The following is a 17,638-nucleotide window of genomic DNA, read 5'->3' as shown; positions in this document are numbered from 1 at the left end:
TAAAAAAAAATATGTATTCTTTTATTATATGTATGAATCTGTTCAAGTATTTTTTTTTCTTTATTTTATTTTTTTCTTTTAAAACAAATTTTCATATAAGGCACCAAATGAAGCGAAAATAAACTTAAAATAATTGTTTATTGGACAGTACTTCTTAACCTTTTCGTATAAGTAAGACGGATATTCTTATTTACTCTTTAATAATTTCTAATATCTAAATGTACACAAATATACATATACATAGATTATCCATATGTATATTGCTCCTTGGAATATCTCATAAACACTTGAAACTGAACTACCCTCTCCACATATCATATGTACTTTTGAACCATCCATTTAAATATATATTCATCTTCGGGAAATTTAAGTCCGGACTCCGCGAGTTCCTTCCAGGATGCCTCGGCGATGGTTTCAAAGCCCGCTTTGCCAGCTGCCCTCTGGGACGCGGGTCCGGTGACCACTGTTGATGACGCTTTTAAGCCTCTCCGGGCGCATAATAGTCTCCTGTAAAAAAAACAATTTTAAAAAATAAAACCGTTTATATTAAACATTTTTTAGGCCATAAAGGTAAAAACGTAACTGTTATGGGATCGCATCACATTGCTGTCAGACCAGACTCTGTTAAGATATCAGTCTGTCAAGACTATTTATCTCGAGATTGCTTGGAGGTAACAAACTTATATATTTAGGTCTATGGTCCCTTGAAGTACAGACAAAATCAAGCTTTAAAAACGAAATAAAAAGATACGGGCATTTATGCATTGATTTTGATGTATATATTTTTTTACGAAATTTACCGCATAATCAAAACTTATAGAGTACAGTAGGAAAGGAAAAAAAATAAAAGTGAGAAATAGACAGATGTTTACCAGAAAAAAATCACAAACTTATATTTGTAGTTCGTTTCATAAAAAATGAGTAGGGGAGAGCGAGGCTAAAAGTTACCGAGGTAAGTAAGTTGTTCCGATTGAAATAATTTCGTGAGGAAAAGTGATCGGAATATTTCTGTTCGTTGTGCGTGCAATGCCTCGAGCATTGCGTGTTTAATGACGGAACTTAACGCCGTGCTTTTTGCGAGGAAATGAAAACGAAACATTTCATTCTCCCTAGTCACATAAAAAACATATTAGATACCTCGCATTTAACATTCTGCTGGCAAGGTTAAGTCCTCGATATTCTCTTCTCACCGCCAACCCGCATGAGTGTAGTATCTTGTCAGCCTGTAGATACTTGAAAGCGTCACATTTTAATTGCACGTACTTCTTAGCTCCATATAGTTGTTGCCAAGCCAGACCAGGGATATGGAGCTGGAGCAGGTTCGCGAGTCATGACTATCCATGAGGCTCAGGGGCAGACCTTCGCAGACGTCGTCATCGTCCGAACCGGACGCGCACGGATCCGAGTACATGAGAGCGTCTCTCACGCAGTCGTCGCAGTGACGAGACACACCAACACCTGTGTCTATTACTCTGACGATGGCGGTGACGCAATAGGCAACTTCATCAGCCGAGCGGTGGGCGCTTCATTTACGGAGGTGGTGGAGGCGAACCTAAAAGGGGCAATGTCACAAAGAGACGATAGGGTGATAGAGACACTGATCCAAAAACTTAAGGAAGGCGTTCTGCATAAGCCAGGCCAAATCTAAAATTCCACACCTATATACATAATAATTATACAAAAGACTATAATAATTATACAAAAGACTCTAATAATTATAATTTTTATTCTAATAATTTCTCTAATTATAATATATATTTTTAAAATTAAAAAAAAAAAAAAAAAAAAAAAAAAAAAAATTGTCGGTAGGGGTCTCATCCAACCCCTCTAGTATAAGCTCTAGATATAAGTACAGTTTAAATTGTCCCAAAATTAAGTACGCCACATTAAAAAAAAAAAACTTTCTTAAAATAAAAAAAGGCACGGGCAACTATGAGCCCGTGGATGTAGTTTTTTTAAAATAAAAAAAAAAAAAAAAAGTTGTTGCCAAGCATTTCCTTTTAGCTGTGAAAAATATTATTAAAGAAAAATTATCATCGAGGATTTGGCGGAATATATCTAAATGGGAACGGAGTTACTAGGTTCCCAGGTTCCCTATGAGGGAGATACTGAGTAAAGCAAAAAAAAATTCCCAAATATAGCAGGGCCTGAACTTGAACTGAAATCTTTCTTAAGAAGTGTATTAACGGAATACAGTTCCCCACTTTTCGAATTTCTCATGACATTTTGAGTTATGATTTTCTTCACTTTCTTTCCGAAATTGATCTATATATTGTGTTTTAGGTGGTAACTCTTCGTTTCGAGGTTGTCGTGGCACAGTTGCACAAGAATGTAAGCGTGGCGGTTGTGGGTTCCTTACGCGGGGAAATTAAATATTAAATATTTTCATTTTCTCACTTTGGTAACGAGGAAAAGTGCAATGTTGAGTGCCGGCACTCAATTCTTGCAATGCCATAAGAATTCGGCGGCAAGTGGAGAATGGTCTTAATGTTTTAACTTTAACACTAGGTTCACAGATTCCCTCTGCCTACTCTACCCGGTTAAGTGCGGGATGTCACACTTACTCTTATGAGAGTGGGGAAATGAAACTAATTCGTTGCCTTGATTAGATGTGAGCAAACTGCAATAAAAAATCCTTATTCAATAAAGACATCTTTTATATTTTTTTTTATGAAAAATACAAATTTATTTTAAAAACCTACCTCAATATTCTTTATATCTCCCAAAGTATCAATAACACATATATTAAGGGCAACTAAATTTTTTTCACCGTCGATGTCAATGTAACAGCCGATACTCAATTTCAGAGCTAAACACTGATGCCAGAATTTCGACATGCCATTTAGACTTTCTTCATCATAATAAAAATCTGACGAAAGAAGTATAAATAACAATTATATATTTTTTTAGTATAGTCAGAAAGTTCAATTACCAAGACATTGCGTGTTGAGTGGCGAAACTTAACGATGCATTATTATAAAATTTTCGATATTTTTTAAAAATTACTACTCTTTCTTGCATGACAAAAAGTATGGCTTTACTAAAGGTCGCTCGATTACTGATGCTGTCATAAGACTTATAAAGAGCATATATAAGGCTTGAGAGTTATCGAAGGATTCTCTTGGCGTGTTCTGTGACCTGTCAAAGGCATTTGATTGCGCTTAGCACTCAACATTGGTCATGAAGCTGCACCATTACGGCACAAGAAAGACGTGCACTCGATCTTCTGATTTCTTATTTAGCTAACAGGATTCAGAGAGTTGATGTGAATGGCAAGAAATCTCCTGGGACTTTAGTTAGAATGGGGGTTTCACAGGGATCTATTCGTGGTCCTTGTCTTTTTTATAAGTAACTAGCGGCCCGCTCACGGTTACACCCGTGTGAACTATGTTATTATTAATTTCTGTCTCCATGTCTACGTCCTAGTGACGTCTATACAAAATTTGAGACTCCTAGCATTTGTAGTAACGAAGTTTCATACAAACTTTCGACCCCAAAAACAACCCCTTAGAAGTCGAATATTGCAAATTCCCGCCTTAGCGAGCACCTACGTCCTATAAGTCACTTCTATGCAAAATTTGAGACTCTAGCACATGTAGTTTCTGAGATTTCGTGAAGAGTGAGTGACCTTTCGATTTGATATATAGAACCCTAACGTTTTTCCGCCTGCAGTGATATACCTCTACATAAAACTAAAAAAAACGAATTTAACAACAAAAATATGCACTATGTAAGGAACATATCTGCTCATCCTTTAAAAGATTTTCAACGAGGAGCTGTATGCCGGTGTCCTCGTCTTCGGGCGCCAAGTCTTGTATAACCCATTTAGCCCCACCCTCTTCCCAAGCATCATAAACTCGGAGACAGGTGGAATTCCATACATCCTTTAAAGGCATTTCTTATCTGTAACTTATCTGTATTCAATTTAATATTTTTACCAGCTTATGACAGGGTAGACAAAGGGAACCTGGAAACCTAGTGTTAAGATTTTCTATTAAGACACTTCTGTTCCCCAAAATATCATTATTTAACATTAATAATAAGATTTTTTATAGCGTACTTTCGTACGTTTCTTTGCCTTCGAAACTTATTTAAAATTCTTTCTTCCGCCTTCATTAACTTATTTGTTTGTAAAATAATATGCATTACAAAAATTTAAAAATTTAGTAGTGTGTAGTGTTATTAAAAATAACAATATTATAGAAAATAATTTATAATAATTTAATACTAAATAATATTTTTTATATTTTTTTTTCTTGATTTTATTGAACGTCTATACCTAGAGTAAGATAAAAAAAATCTATATAAGAACTAATAGAAGTCACTCGGAAACTATAAACAATAGATAAAAATCACTTACCAAAAATTGCTGAAAGTTCAAACTAAAAATAAACCTAACGTTTCCAACGGCTATTATTATAATATATATAAGAAATTATTATTAATAATAATAATTACAGACTGTCTCGTACGGATGTCTTAGGCAACTAGAATCCTTAGGCTAGAACTAAGGCTAGCAATATATTATACGACGCTAGTATTATATACAACTTGCTTGCCCTATCATTTTAAATACTAGATAATGTAACAAGAATTGTAATTATGCATAATATTCCATTTATCGTATGTCCATTTTCCTGTAAACTGTTTTAATTTTATTTTTTAAAGTTGCCATCTGCAATTTCGTTTTGCGTGGACTTTACCCAAGTCCTGTCCAGTCCTTACCTCTCTTTCTTATTCTGACAAACAAATAGCAAAAATTAAATTTGCGAAGATTTGCAGGGAGCTTAGGCGGAATAGTGATATTATAGGAAATTACATCATCTTTATACATATATAATCATAAGTTTAGTTGGAAACTAATATAATAATCTACGTATATTAGTATAAAATTAAGTATGAATATTTGTAATTTAATGTATGAACTTGAGAATTACTTACGAGTATACCTGATGCTTCTTAGTAACTTATAAAAACTGAGATTTGCTAGAGTGTACCAAAAATTATTCTTAGTTTCTGATGATTTTGAATTCGAATCTATTACGACGAATTCATACAGAAAACAAGTTTAATATTTTCCTTTTTTCTTCTCTCGTTTCTTTCGACCTAATAAGAGACGTTACGTCAAAAAAGTTTCGCCCAACTTAAAAGCTCCAAAGATGAAAAATAGATCATAAATCCCCATTTTGGGTTTTAAATGGGTTTGTTTTGCTTAAAAGGATATTCTTAGCATCGTGCTGTCCCATATTTAACAAGATAGGCAGAGATCTGTCAAGACACCTCTGTCATGTCGAACCCACAACCGTCATATATATAGTAAGACTGTCCGCTGTACCACGATGGCCTATCATCATCATCATCAGCCTGTCCTCGTCCACTGCTGGACATAGGCCTCTCCAATGGCACGCCACTGAGCTCGATCTTCAGCTCTTCGTATCCAGCCGCTGCCCGCTACTTTGTGAATATCGTCACCCCATCTAGCTGGAGGACGTCCTACATTACGCTTACCAAGGCGTGGTCTCCACTCTAAAACGCGCTTACCCCAACGGTCATCGGTTCTGCGGCAAATGTGACCAGCCCATTGCCACTTCAGCCTGCTAATCCTTTAGGCTATGTCGATAACATTGGTTCTCTGTCGGCCTATGACGATGGCCTATATAATTTAAAATTTAAAATATTTATAACAAAATGAAAAGAACATCTTTTGATATTAGTAGCTGTATTAAATTTAACCTTCTCCTTAACAAACTCTTATTATGCATATTCAATGCTAACAACAAAGCTAATGATATGATGAGGTATATAATAATTGCCTTGCTATTTACTTATTGTATACACTTATTCTTATTAAGAACTACCTCAATACAAAATTAAATATACGAGTACGTAATATGTTTTTCATTAAATAAATGAAAAATATTTTCATATAGAAGGCACATTTTAAAGGGCCGTCATGCAAGAGAGGCGGAAAGTAGGGAACGGAGTGTCATACCAATAAGTTTTCTCCGCTTACTCTGTTAAATACGGGATACCCAAAAATTATATACGAACCTCATAGAATTAGTCAATTTTACAGGTAGATAACGATAGAAATATAGTTATTGTTGACGTTGTTCGCGTAATACGTGTGAGGATATTCCACCATGACGCCATTCGGCCAGGACGAGGTGAAAGAGGTATGCAGAGTAGCTAGTTTACCTCTCCGTTCTCTCTGACTAGGCATAAAGCTTAAAGTTGTAAGCTTTAATAAGCGTTTAATAACTGAAAAAGTCGCCGATAAAAATATTTCTTTCATAAAGATGTGCTTAAATTGGTTCCCAACAATGTGTTAATATAAATTATTGGGAATATCAATATGGAGTGAAGTGACAGTAAAAAAGGTTGAGAAAAAGGAAGATCTGGAGCTTAAAGCTATGTAAAAATCATAAAGGTGCATATACTTGTAGCTCATAGTAATTGTTTCTGTTTTGCATATTATAATATGACAAAAATATATTTTTGAAAGTATTATTTAATATTCCTTGTCTAAATAAGTAAATACATACACGCTGTATCCCGCACATAGCAGTGTTGGCGTAGGGAACCTGGGAACCTAATGTTTCCAACTGGAACGCTCGTGTCCCTGCGCCACGACTAGCTCCAACTATATTCCAGAATTATAAATATCAGCTGGAAGATGTACTTAAATATCTAAGTATATTAATACAAGACTGGTTTATCTACATATTGGACTATATAGTTACTTGACACTTGTCCTTCATTACCTATGCAGCTTTATAGGCTCGACCTAGAGAAGATTGTATTGAAGGTTTTAGGAAAAGATTTAGATTTAACGTCTTGTGTTTATTGCTTGTTGTTATTATTTGTAATATTATTCATATTAATATGTTTTAAAAGTGCACGTGCATTTTCGTAGTGCATGTCCTTGCCGAATTTCATTACTAGACCCACAATTGTGTAATGAAATGGACGCGGCGTTGAGTTCTGCCACTCAACACGCAGAGCCTCTAGAATTCAGCAAAAAGTGGAGAACGGAGTGTCTAAACACTAGATTTCCTCTCCCTACCTTACTGTGTGCGGGCTACAGCACGAAGCTGATTTTATTTAATTATGAAATAACTACTGAAAATGGGTATATAGGAATGTAGATTTTGATTACGCGGCGAACAAAGTTGACAAACTTAAGTTTGCGGGCGTAATTTTGCGAACTAATGAACTAATATAGGTTTGTGATTATTTTTTCTATGAGATACCTAGAGATTCTCAATTTTCGGATATTCCTTTATTTGTATTGTAAGTTCTCACAATGTGCCAAATTTCATAACTGTAGTTCCACGGAAAGTATTCTGAAGGTTTTCAGTACGCGGAGTATTTCATACAAAATACAGTACAAATGATGCATAAATGCTCGTATTTTTTCTTTTCTCTTCTCTCTTCCGACGGAGAGACCACAAAGTCATCCTATAACTATATTTCTACCCTTTGAAGTCCGGAATCTTAAAAAAGTCTTTAATAAACCTCATATTTTATTGAATAAATGAAAATTAATTCAGTAAAAAAATAATTATTTTTAATTAATTGAATATTTTGTCAGTGAACAATGACGGTGTAAAAAAATAGCCTCGAAAATTATCATTCGATGTAAAAATGTTTTTAAAATTAAATAAAATTTAAATAAAACGATAGGTACGAAGAATTATTTTTTTAATTTGTATATAGATTAATAAAGTATTCTCTTTACTAGTTACAAATAATACATAAAATTTAGTTTTATCTAAGTTTTTCTACGAGTCCCTCTGCAAATACCTACGTCCTACTATAATTACATTTTACGTTTCACTAAATAAGAATTATATTAGAGGTGCATATAAAAATATTATATAATGTATAACATTAATTTTGTCTACGATTAATGTTCATACTAGTCGTCGCCCTCAACTTTGCGTGACATAAGACGTAAAATGGAAAATCCAATTTTTCCCGTTTTTTTTTTCGTTGAAGAAATCTTCTTATAGTGGTCCCCTACATCCCCTAACCTGCCAAATTTGAATATTCCTAATCTAGTGGTTTCGTTTGGGCGTTGTCTGTCACTCGTTAATGAAAGAGTATAATTAGAATAGAATTATATATAATTCAAAGTGCATATGTCATACAAAAATACAATTAAAACATTGATTCATATCAGCTATCAATTAAAAACTAAAATATTAAGGAAATTTTCTAAAAGTACATAGGTACATTAATAGTTTCCTTCTAATATAATACATTACACTGGCCTGCCAGTCGTTGCGCAAAGGTAGAAACGTGGGACTGTAAGTGAGACAGGATATGGGTTCAATTTCCACTCGAGGAAATGACATATTTTACATTTTAATTTTCTCGCTCTGGTGCTGAAGCAAAGCGCGGAGTTGGCTTCTACCACTCAACACAAAAAACCTCCAAAGTTAACTTAGCACTAGTTTCCCATGTTTTCCTCTACCTACCCTACCCTAAATATATAATAATCCTAATTAAACTAACATTCTATTCAATCACTCATATGAAATTGAAACAACATCTACACGAATTTCTTAACCATCAACTTAAGAAATCTATTTTCGTCCTTAGGATATTTAAAGCCGACGTCAGCGAGCTCTTTCAAGGAAGTTACAGCGAGAACTTCGAAGCCAGCCTTCGCCGCCGATATCTGAGACGCGGTGCTCGTGAAAACTGTAGCCGTCGCTTTTATACCCAGAGGGGCACATAGACGTTCCCTGAAAAAAATACGTGGCATTTTTTAAGTTTTTTATAATTTTTTATTGTGAAATTGAGGCCATGGCGGTTGTAAACGCAATAGGTTGTGAGTTCGATGCCCAGTCCAAATAAAACTGGCCTCAGCTTCAATTTTTTTATAGTACCTAATGGTAAAATTATTTTCGTGATGTTACCTCGCTGCTAGGATCTTGCTACCAAGTTTTCGCCCTCTGTATTCTCTCTTCACGATCAAACCGTACGAATGTAGAATCGTGTCTACTTCCAAATACTTGAAGGCATTGAATTTTAATTCTGCATATTCCAATGCGCCGTATACTTGTTGCCAGGGTTCGCCTTCTATCTGTAAAGAGAGAGTAGGCAAGGGGAACCTAGTGTTAAGACATTATATTCCTCAATTTCCACCAAATTTTCAAGACATTGTGTGGAGTGGCCGAACTGAACGCCGCTCCTCGACTTGCTGCCAGAGCGATGAAATGGATATAATTAATTCCCCCGAAAGTAAATCAAACCTACAACAGGTTATATATTTATATTATGCAATAGAACAATAGACAATGTTTCTAAATAGGTTCAAACCGAATGACATAAATTATTACTGACTTCTCATTGCCTATCGTGGAGAAGTCTAGGAGATGAGTGGGGTGGGGTGTCCTGGCATTAGATTTCCTTTGTCTACTCTGTTACTCAAGAAACGAAAGTCATAAAATACTATATGGCTGAGATAATTGTGTTATTTAATACAATTTACTCGAGATCAGAATGCATTTGTCACTTCAACGTACTCGTAAAAGCTAGAGCGAGGCTTAGAAATAGAATAAAATCTATGGATTTTAAATATAATAATGTATATTTTATGTTCATGTTTTCTCTCTCTCAGCTTAACGCTAGGTAGGCAGAGGGAATCTAGTGTTCAGACACTCCGTTCCCCAATTCCTTTTCCCATTTTGCGTCAATTTTTTGAATATTAAATATTCCATTCCCTATAGTGGGAATCGAATCCACAACCGTTGCGCTTACAGTCACGCTCTAGTGCCCCTGTGCTACGTCGTATATATCGTGTTGCAGTGGGGCAACATTTGAAAGTAAATTTTCATTATCCCCGCTCTGATAAGTACCTTTAACGCGGCGTTAAATTTCGCCAGTCAACACGTAGCGATAATTCCGACAGTAAGCGCAGAATGGAATAGATTAGTATGTTATATGGGAGATACAATACAATGAAAAATTAAACAAAAATAAATAAGCAAAAGCCTACTCTAATATAGCTATATAATACAAGTTAGTATAGTTAGTCAAAAGTGCCCCAAGACATGCCGCTACCTGCCTGTTCTTAGCGCTACTCCTTTATATTCAGATAATTTAGAATCATGAGACGTTTAATAACGAATTTTTTTTTTAAAGCTTCAAGGTCAAGGATATAGATCCCGCTTAAAGCAGAGTAGGTAGATCAAAAGGGTTACACTTCATTCCCCACTTTTCACTCAATTTTCGAGACATCTCGTGTAGAGTGATGGCTTCAATTACTTTAAAAAATTTTTAGGTTCTCGCTGTATCCCCTTAGCAGGGTAGGCAGAGGAATCCTAGAGTTAAGTCACTCCGTTCTTCATTTTTCGCCAAATTCTCAGACATTGATCTCATTTCTCATTGTTCAATTATTAAATATTTAATTTCCTCGAGTGGTAATCGAACCCACAACTGGTCTTTACTCTATTGAACAATTATGTATATGTATAATTAAGAACAAAGATCACTTCTATGATTAAAAGGGCAAGGGCAACTGTATACATCTTTAACATCAATAAAAGTCGTTACAAACAAGAGTTTACGCAATTTTAATAACTCATTGACACAGTTATGAGACCAGAAATTATTAATAACCAAGTTCGTATTGATTAAAGAGACCCAATATTTTGGGTTAGGTACTTTAGGGGAGTATCTATTAAAAGAAATAGCTTTACACTTTTTCTCCTCATAACAGAGAAGGCACGGACCTTAGTGAAACGGACGGACCTTAGTGATAAATTAATTTTTAACAAAAAGAAAAACCGACTTCTAACAACGAACTAAAAAGTGAAAAATAATTTTACAAAGATTTTACAATTTTGAAGTCGTGAAAAAAAAAATACAATCGAATTGATAACCTCCTTTTCTTACAGAAGTCGGTTAAAAGAAACTTCTTTCCCCATGAAATTTACTTTTTCTTTCCACACAATATTTGGCACATGGTCGGGTAGGGAGATGAAATTTGGGAACTTAGTGTTGAGGCCAGTACAAGGCGCACGTGTGTGTGACTCTAATGTACAGTTGTGGGTTCGATTCCCATTCGAGGGAACAAATCATATTTTAATATTTTTTTTCAATCCTTGCTCCGGTAACGAGGGAAACGCCGCGATGAGTCCCACCACTAAACAAAATTGCTTCCAGAATCCGGCGGAAAATGGGAAACGGAAGTGTCGCAATGGGAACGGAGTGCCGTTCCGCTAAGTTACCAGGTATACTAAAAAAAATCGAAAATACTATCTCACCTTGACATCTGGCACTCTCTCATCAAGAGTATCAACTACGCATGTATTAAGAGCACCTAAGGTCCTCTTCCCGTCGACCTCAACGTAGCAGCCAAGGCTCATTCTTTGAGCAAAACAAGCCTGCCAGAACTCTGACATGCTTCGTTTACTTTCTTCGTCGTCGTATAAATCTGACAATAAAAATATATAATCTATATATATAAAACATATCTGGACATCCACTAAGAAAGGATTTCAAAAATTTTAACCCTAAAGGGGTGAAATAGGGGCTGAAAGTTTGTATGGAAAAAAAAATAATCTGCACCGATTTTTATAAAATTTAAAATTTAGATTTTTAAAAGTATTTAATTGAACACGTGTTTTATTCTTTTTTAGAATTCTCCCCTTAAGGGTGCAAATAACGGGTTGAAAGTTTGTATGGAAAAATCTTTAAATGGTCACCGATTTTTATAAAATTTAAAACTTAGACTCTTAAAAGTATTTAACTGAACACATGTTTCATGGTTTTCTAGAATTCTCCCCCTAAGGGTGCAAATAAGGGGTTGAAAGTTTGTATGGAAAAATCTTTAAATCGCCACCGATTTTTATAAAATTTGAAATTGAAACTTTTAAAAACATATCATTAAACATGTGTTTCGTGGTTTATTATAATTTACCCCCTAAGGGTCCAATAAGCAGGCGAAGCTGCGCGCGCCCACTAGTTATATTATATTTTTTTCTTTTTCATTACTGTTTTCTTTGTTTGTGGATGCGAATAAAAATGCATCAGGCTGTGTGTTCGATTCCCGCGTGAGGAAATGAAATATTTAATATTTTAATTTTCTTACTTTGGTAAGGAGTCAAAGCGCGTCAATGAGGTCCACCAATCAACACCAATGTACCCTGAATTCGGCAAAAGGTGGTGAACGGAAGTGTGTTAATGGAAATGGAATGTCTATATCCTACATTTGGGGGTTTACTATCTATAGTATCCAATGATAATAATAATAACAAAGGGAAAATAAGATGTTTATTTTTGGTCTTTTTAAATTACATATATATTACAGAATGTCTTGTCCATAAAATGCGGATACGATAGGATAAGTGCGTTTAATGAAAGCGATAGCTGTAAGTTCAAGACCTACTTGAGGAGAAACATATTTGTTTTCATTTCCTCGCATCAGTTGACAAAATGAGGCGTTTAGTTCCGCCTCGAAAACTGTGAGAGTGAGAGTGGGGAAACAGTGAACGCATCTGTAGATTAAATATAACAGTTTCATTTTTATAAGGGCAGAAAAGAATATACTCACTAACTGAGGAACATAAAGTTTCATCCTGTAAAAAAGTTTCAATAAGGATTTCTAAGGCAGCTTCATCGTCTTCAGGCGCCAAATCTTGTATCACCCACTTCTCTCCCGAGTCTTCCCAACAACTCCAGATACGTGGACAAGACGAATCCCAAGTTCTTTTGAAAGGCATCTCTTATCTGTAATAGTGATAACAATTTGTTCAATATTTATACAATTAATTAATAGGCACCCTTGGATGATTAAATAAGTAAAAGCATTGCAGGGATTGCATTTATATGCAAGGTTATTTAATTTTTTACTATGTTTTTAGTAAATTTTCTTTCAAAGTTTTAAATAAAATAAATAAATAAAATGAGCCTTCATTAGTAAACCCATATTTAATAATATATAGAATATTTTTATTAAAATACCAATAAGCGTTGTTCAAAAATATCTTACGTTTAATTAGGTACACGGTTTCAAATAGTCTTTAATAGTTTTAATTAAGATAACACTATTCCGCACGAATGGTGTCCCGGCAAAGGCAATACGATGTCTTCTTTAATCATGATAACATCTTATTTAAAGCCCAAAAGCCAAATAATAAGGATTTACAGATTTCAGCGTCTCGTTTTTTTTCTATAGTATATCTAAAAAAACTTAAAAAAGACACTATTTTTTAGTTGAATTTGTGGTGTATTTTGTAGGTTCTCTTTGCATTCCGTGTACAGCAGGTTAGTTTAGGTTAGAGGTAGAGACCCTAGTGTCGAGAAGACTCAGTTTTTTATTTCAAAGCACGGCGTTGAGTTCCGCCTCTCAAATCGGTAGAAAGTAGAGAAGGAAGTGTCTCAATAAGAACAGAGTGTTTTAATACTACGTTCCCAGGTTTTCTTTTGCTTTGTGCGGTATACAGCGTGAAGCAAAAAAGAAGAGAATTTTGCTCTATATTGATATGACTAGTTTACATTAAATCAAGAATCTTTAGTTTATCTCTAGAGAAGATTCTGTTTACGTTAGTATTATAAAATGCGTCATTCCTACTAGATAAATAATAAAAATTATGTTGAAAAGTTATCTTTTAGCGTCATTAAAATTTGTTATGATATTAGTGGAGATTAGATTGTAAATTTTAATTTAATATCTATTTTATATGAAACCGTTGCGTGTGGATTCGGGGGAATGACATATTTAATATTTTTATTTCCTCTCTCTGGGAGGGAGAGTTCCGTTACTTAAGACCCAATGCGTCAAGAATTCAGAGAAAAGTGGAACTTGCCTAATGGGAATGGAGAGTCATGGAGAACTAGGTCCCCAGGCTAAGTTATGTATGTTATCAAAAAAAATATTATCATAAGAAAAGACAGTAGGTACAATCCCTAACAAAATATTTTAATAAATAAAATGATATATTAGTCCTTCTGAAGGTTATATAAACCGGCCCAGAATGCCAAACAGCTATTTTTCAAATTACCCTATATCCCGCACACAGTAGGGAACCTAGTGTTAAGACACTCTGCTCCCCGTTTTCTATCGGAGGCATTGCGTGTTGAGCGACAGAACTCAACGCCGCCTGCCTTGACACCAGAGCGAAGAAATGAAAATATAAATTTAAATAAATATTTCATCTCCTCGAGTGGGGATCGAACCCAGAACCAGTCGGTTTTACAGTCACACTTTGAGTGTGACTGTGAGTTAAAAGAGATAATAAACATACTAATATTATAAATGTAAGTTTTTTTGAACACATATTCTTAGAGACGTTAAAAAGGAAATAGAATACTATTAAAAAATAGGATTTTATTAAAATTTAATATACTTATTTAAAATATATATTAACGTTTGATTATAATATAAAAACAAGAGCTAGAGAAGTCTCTGTAATATAATATACACATTTCTACTAAGAATTTCATTATCGATTGTCCGATGCCATTGAGTGAGTTATCACTATCAAAACATTTATTATAACAATAGATTAACTTGGCTATGGGTACCGTCACTCAAGATCCCATGTAACGAAATCGGTTTTTTATTCTTACTTTAAAATATCTAAATTACTACATGTGCTAGAAATCTGAAATTTTGCATAGGAGTTACTTATAGGACTTAGGTGCTCGCTAAGACGGGAATTTGCAATATTCGACTACTAAGGGGTTGTTTTCAGGGTCGAAAGTTTGTATGAAACTTCGTTACTACAAATGCTAGGAGTCTCAAATTTTGCATAGACGTCACTAGGACGTAGTCATGGAGACAGAAATTAATAATTACATAGTTCACGCGGGTGAAACCGCGAGCGGGCCGCTAGTAAGTTATGTAAATAGTACCTATTCTTTATTATATGGTAAAACTAGTTTTCGCTACATATTTATTAACTAAATCCAGAACATTCTCACAGTATCAGATCAGTAAATAATTATACATATTTATATAATTGAGGCCAGTCGTGTCGAAAAAGCACGATGTGTGACTGTAAGATCGACTGGTTGTAGGTTCGATCCCCACTCGATGAGATGAAATATTTATTTAAAGTTATATTTCCATTTCTTCAATCCGCACACAGCAGGGCAGGCAGAGGGAACCTAGTGTTAAAACACTCCGTTCCTCTCTTTCCGCTAAGTTTTGGAGGCATTGCGTGTTCAGTGGCGGAACTGAACACCACGCTTTACCTCGACACCAGAGGTATTTCTAATATAAATTTAGATAAATATTTCATTTTGTCGAGTGGGGATCGAACTCACAACCGTCGCGATACAGTCATACCCTTGTGCCACTGGGCCACGATGGCCTTTATTTTTTTAAATTAAATGTATGTCGAGATTTGCGAAAGGCTGGTAGCCTTGGCCGTGTTTTTACGCTGTATAAAGTAGTACCAAAGCCTTAGTAACTGTGACATAACTAATATATTATTCATTAATAGTAGTGTAATTACTAATAATAATCACTGTAAATACATAGTGTTAGGACACTCTGTTCTCCACTTTCCAAATTCGAGACATTTTGTGTTAAGCGGTCGGACTCAATACAATATTTTCTTAATATTTTTTGGTCCTACGTTGTATATCTGCCGTCTAAAGTTAGGTACCTGGGTGTTAAGGCACTCTGTTTCCCACACATCGCCCAATTTTTGAGGCATTGCATGTGGATTAGCGAGGAAATGATGATTAATTCATTTCTCCAAGTAGGAATCGAACCCGCGTCCGTCGCATTTACAGACAAAACTGTTAGTATCACTGCGTCTGACGCGCCACGATGGCCTCTAATTATTTGTTTATAGTTGTTTATGTAATATATATGTACATATATATGTATACATTTTGTTCCTTCTGGAAAGATCACAGTGACAAATCACTCACTTATTAATTTTCTATGTATTTATTTGTAAATACTAAGTTTGTAGACAGTTGTGGTAGAGCAACATAAGCAAGCAAGAGCAAGGTATTACATGAAAAATAAACTAGTGGAGAAACGGAGTGTTTTAACAATGGGTTCCCACTGCTTACATTGCTGTGTGCGGGATATAGAGTGACAGAAGCTGATTTAATTTAATTTTAATATTATTATTACAATTTTATTTTAAAATTTTGAGCAGAATTTGAACTCACTTCCTCCGCGTTGTAATAATTTTATTACTATATTCTAATTTGTATATTATTTATTATTATAAGACAAATTTAAATACGATATCATTTCTTCGAATTGACATTGAATTTTTTTAATTAATAAAAAGAAACAAATGCCACTCACCAATAATATTTAAAAAACCCTACTTTAAACCTGTCCCTAGTAGAACGTTATTTATTTGCGGACGAAACTGAACTAAAGTGAACTGATCTTGTAAAAATGATTTGTACGACTGTATAGTAATTCTGTTCGCGTGATAAAATATACGCGTATATGACTCATGTAACGCTTGCAAGAGTCTTCAATAAATGTTCGTGAGAAATTAACAATAAAATTAACAAACAAAAAAAAACAAATGTTACCGTTATAATATCAAAGATTCCACCTTTCTTCAATTTCCAGAAAAAATCGAGACTTTGCGTGTTGAGTACTGGAACTCAAGGGCTTAAGCATTCAAAACACAAAGTCGGATGTGCAATGAGTAAATAAAAATATTAAGAAATTCGTTACCCCAAGAGAGAATTCGAACCCACGACCCTCGCCACTGCGCTACGATGACCTCATATCAATTATACATTACTTTTTTGTACACTCCTTTGCTCTTTTGGAATTCACTATGGAATTATCCGACCGTGACAACATCATGATAACATGATATAGAGAGTAAGGATGGAGAAACGATTATCACTCATGGAGGTAAATTATCACTTCCCTGAGCGGTAATCGAACCAGCACTCAGGAGAAAGAACTATTTCCATTCTCCGTTCTGGTAAGCAGATATAACGGCATAGAGTTCTGTCACTCAACACGCAATATTACAAAAAGTGGACAGACAGCGTGGAATGGAATGTCTTACCACTTAATTCTCTTTACCTATCTTGCTATCGTATGTGGAAAAGGAAGGAAGGAAGTGAAAAGACAACAATAAACATTCTAATTAAAACGAATTGAGTTGATAATCAATGCGGTTAAACTGCATGCCTTGCGTCGACGTTTCTAAATATTTTTCCTGTTTCCTTGAATGACCTTTATGCAATTTTTATAAACTCAAGGCCAGGCGCTTTTTGTGTGTGCAATGCATATAAAAGAAAAGATATCACGGAGAAGGAGGAGAGAGGACAAATAAATGTAGTTAATCGTCGTAGCGTAGCGGCAGAGTATTTGAATGTAAATGTGACGGCTGTAAGTTCGATTCCCATTCGGGGGAAGGATATATTTTCATTATCTCGCCATGCCCGTATATAGAAATATTTTCGAGTAGAATTTGGCACAAAAAACATTTTTCAAGATCTTTGGTTTTCGCGACAATTACACATTTTAATTAACCGGATGAATCGCGTATATTTAGTATTACATATTATATTTAATTCATTACAGAAGAAGTACAGGCAAATAATTCCTTAGCTTTCCTTGACGTTTTAGTCTTATGAAATACTAATGGCAGTAGGCTACACAATATACAGGAAACCC

General features: G+C 34.7%; 2 protein-coding genes and 1 long non-coding RNA gene across 4 annotated transcripts; all 3 read right to left on the bottom strand.

Moving 5' to 3' along the window:
• On the bottom strand, nt 1-1,977 carry LOC146534256 (uncharacterized). Its single transcript, XR_014878414.1, has 2 exons — nt 1,138-1,977; nt 1-507 (listed from the first exon to the last, which is right to left on the bottom strand). It is a non-coding gene; the product is annotated as an uncharacterized LOC146534256 (long non-coding RNA).
• LOC146534255 (uncharacterized) lies at nt 1,250-4,724 on the bottom strand. Its single transcript, XM_085193262.1, has 4 exons — nt 3,728-4,724; nt 2,703-2,869; nt 1,925-2,004; nt 1,250-1,523 (listed from the first exon to the last, which is right to left on the bottom strand). The coding sequence occupies exons 1-4, from the start codon at nt 3,894-3,896 to the stop codon at nt 1,250-1,252; spliced, it is 690 nt and encodes a 229-aa protein (XP_085049388.1). The 5' UTR covers nt 3,897-4,724.
• Nucleotides 4,725-7,687: 2,963 nt separating this feature from the next.
• LOC146534254 (uncharacterized) lies at nt 7,688-16,425 on the bottom strand. 2 transcript variants are annotated; one of them, XM_085193136.1, is made up of 5 exons: nt 16,292-16,425; nt 12,569-12,744; nt 11,280-11,449; nt 8,928-9,094; nt 7,688-8,753 (listed from the first exon to the last, which is right to left on the bottom strand). In XM_085193136.1, exons 2-5 carry the CDS (start codon nt 12,735-12,737, stop codon nt 8,558-8,560), a joined length of 702 nt encoding a protein of 233 aa, XP_085049262.1. In that variant the 5' UTR covers nt 12,738-12,744; nt 16,292-16,425; the 3' UTR covers nt 7,688-8,557. The 2 variants fall into 2 exon arrangements, with proteins under 2 accessions (XP_085049262.1, XP_085049264.1); XM_085193138.1 differs by lacking the exon at nt 16,292-16,425 and adding an exon at nt 13,007-13,181.
• Between the last annotated feature and the right edge of the window lie 1,213 nt (nt 16,426-17,638).

The sequence above is a fragment of the Heliconius melpomene genome, chromosome 11, assembly GCF_056956725.1.
Source record: "Heliconius melpomene rosina isolate 202511_hmr_F chromosome 11, ASM5695672v1, whole genome shotgun sequence".
Lineage (NCBI taxonomy): Eukaryota > Metazoa > Arthropoda > Insecta > Lepidoptera > Nymphalidae > Heliconius > Heliconius melpomene.
Note: the sequence above shows the minus strand (reverse complement) of the source record. Positions and strands in the feature narration are given on the sequence as shown.

Coding starts and splice junctions, on each gene's coding strand:
- LOC146534254 (XM_085193136.1), bottom strand. CDS start 12,737: ATGCCTTTCAAAAGAACTTGGGATTCGTCTTGTCCACGTATCTGGAGT. Junction 11,450..12,568: donor AACTTTATGTTCCTCAGTTA/GTGAGTATATTC, acceptor TTTTATTGTCAG/ATTTATACGACGACGAAGAA. Junction 9,095..11,279: donor AGAGAGTGCCAGATGTCAAG/GTGAGATAGTAT, acceptor CTCTCTTTACAG/ATAGAAGGCGAACCCTGGCA.
- LOC146534255 (XM_085193262.1), bottom strand. CDS start 3,896: ATGCCTTTAAAGGATGTATGGAATTCCACCTGTCTCCGAGTTTATGAT. Junction 2,870..3,727: donor GCAGATATGTTCCTTACATA/GTGCATATTTTT, acceptor TTCTTTCGTCAG/ATTTTTATTATGATGAAGAA. Junction 2,005..2,702: donor GAGATATAAAGAATATTGAG/GTAGGTTTTTAA, acceptor TATTTTTCACAG/CTAAAAGGAAATGCTTGGCA.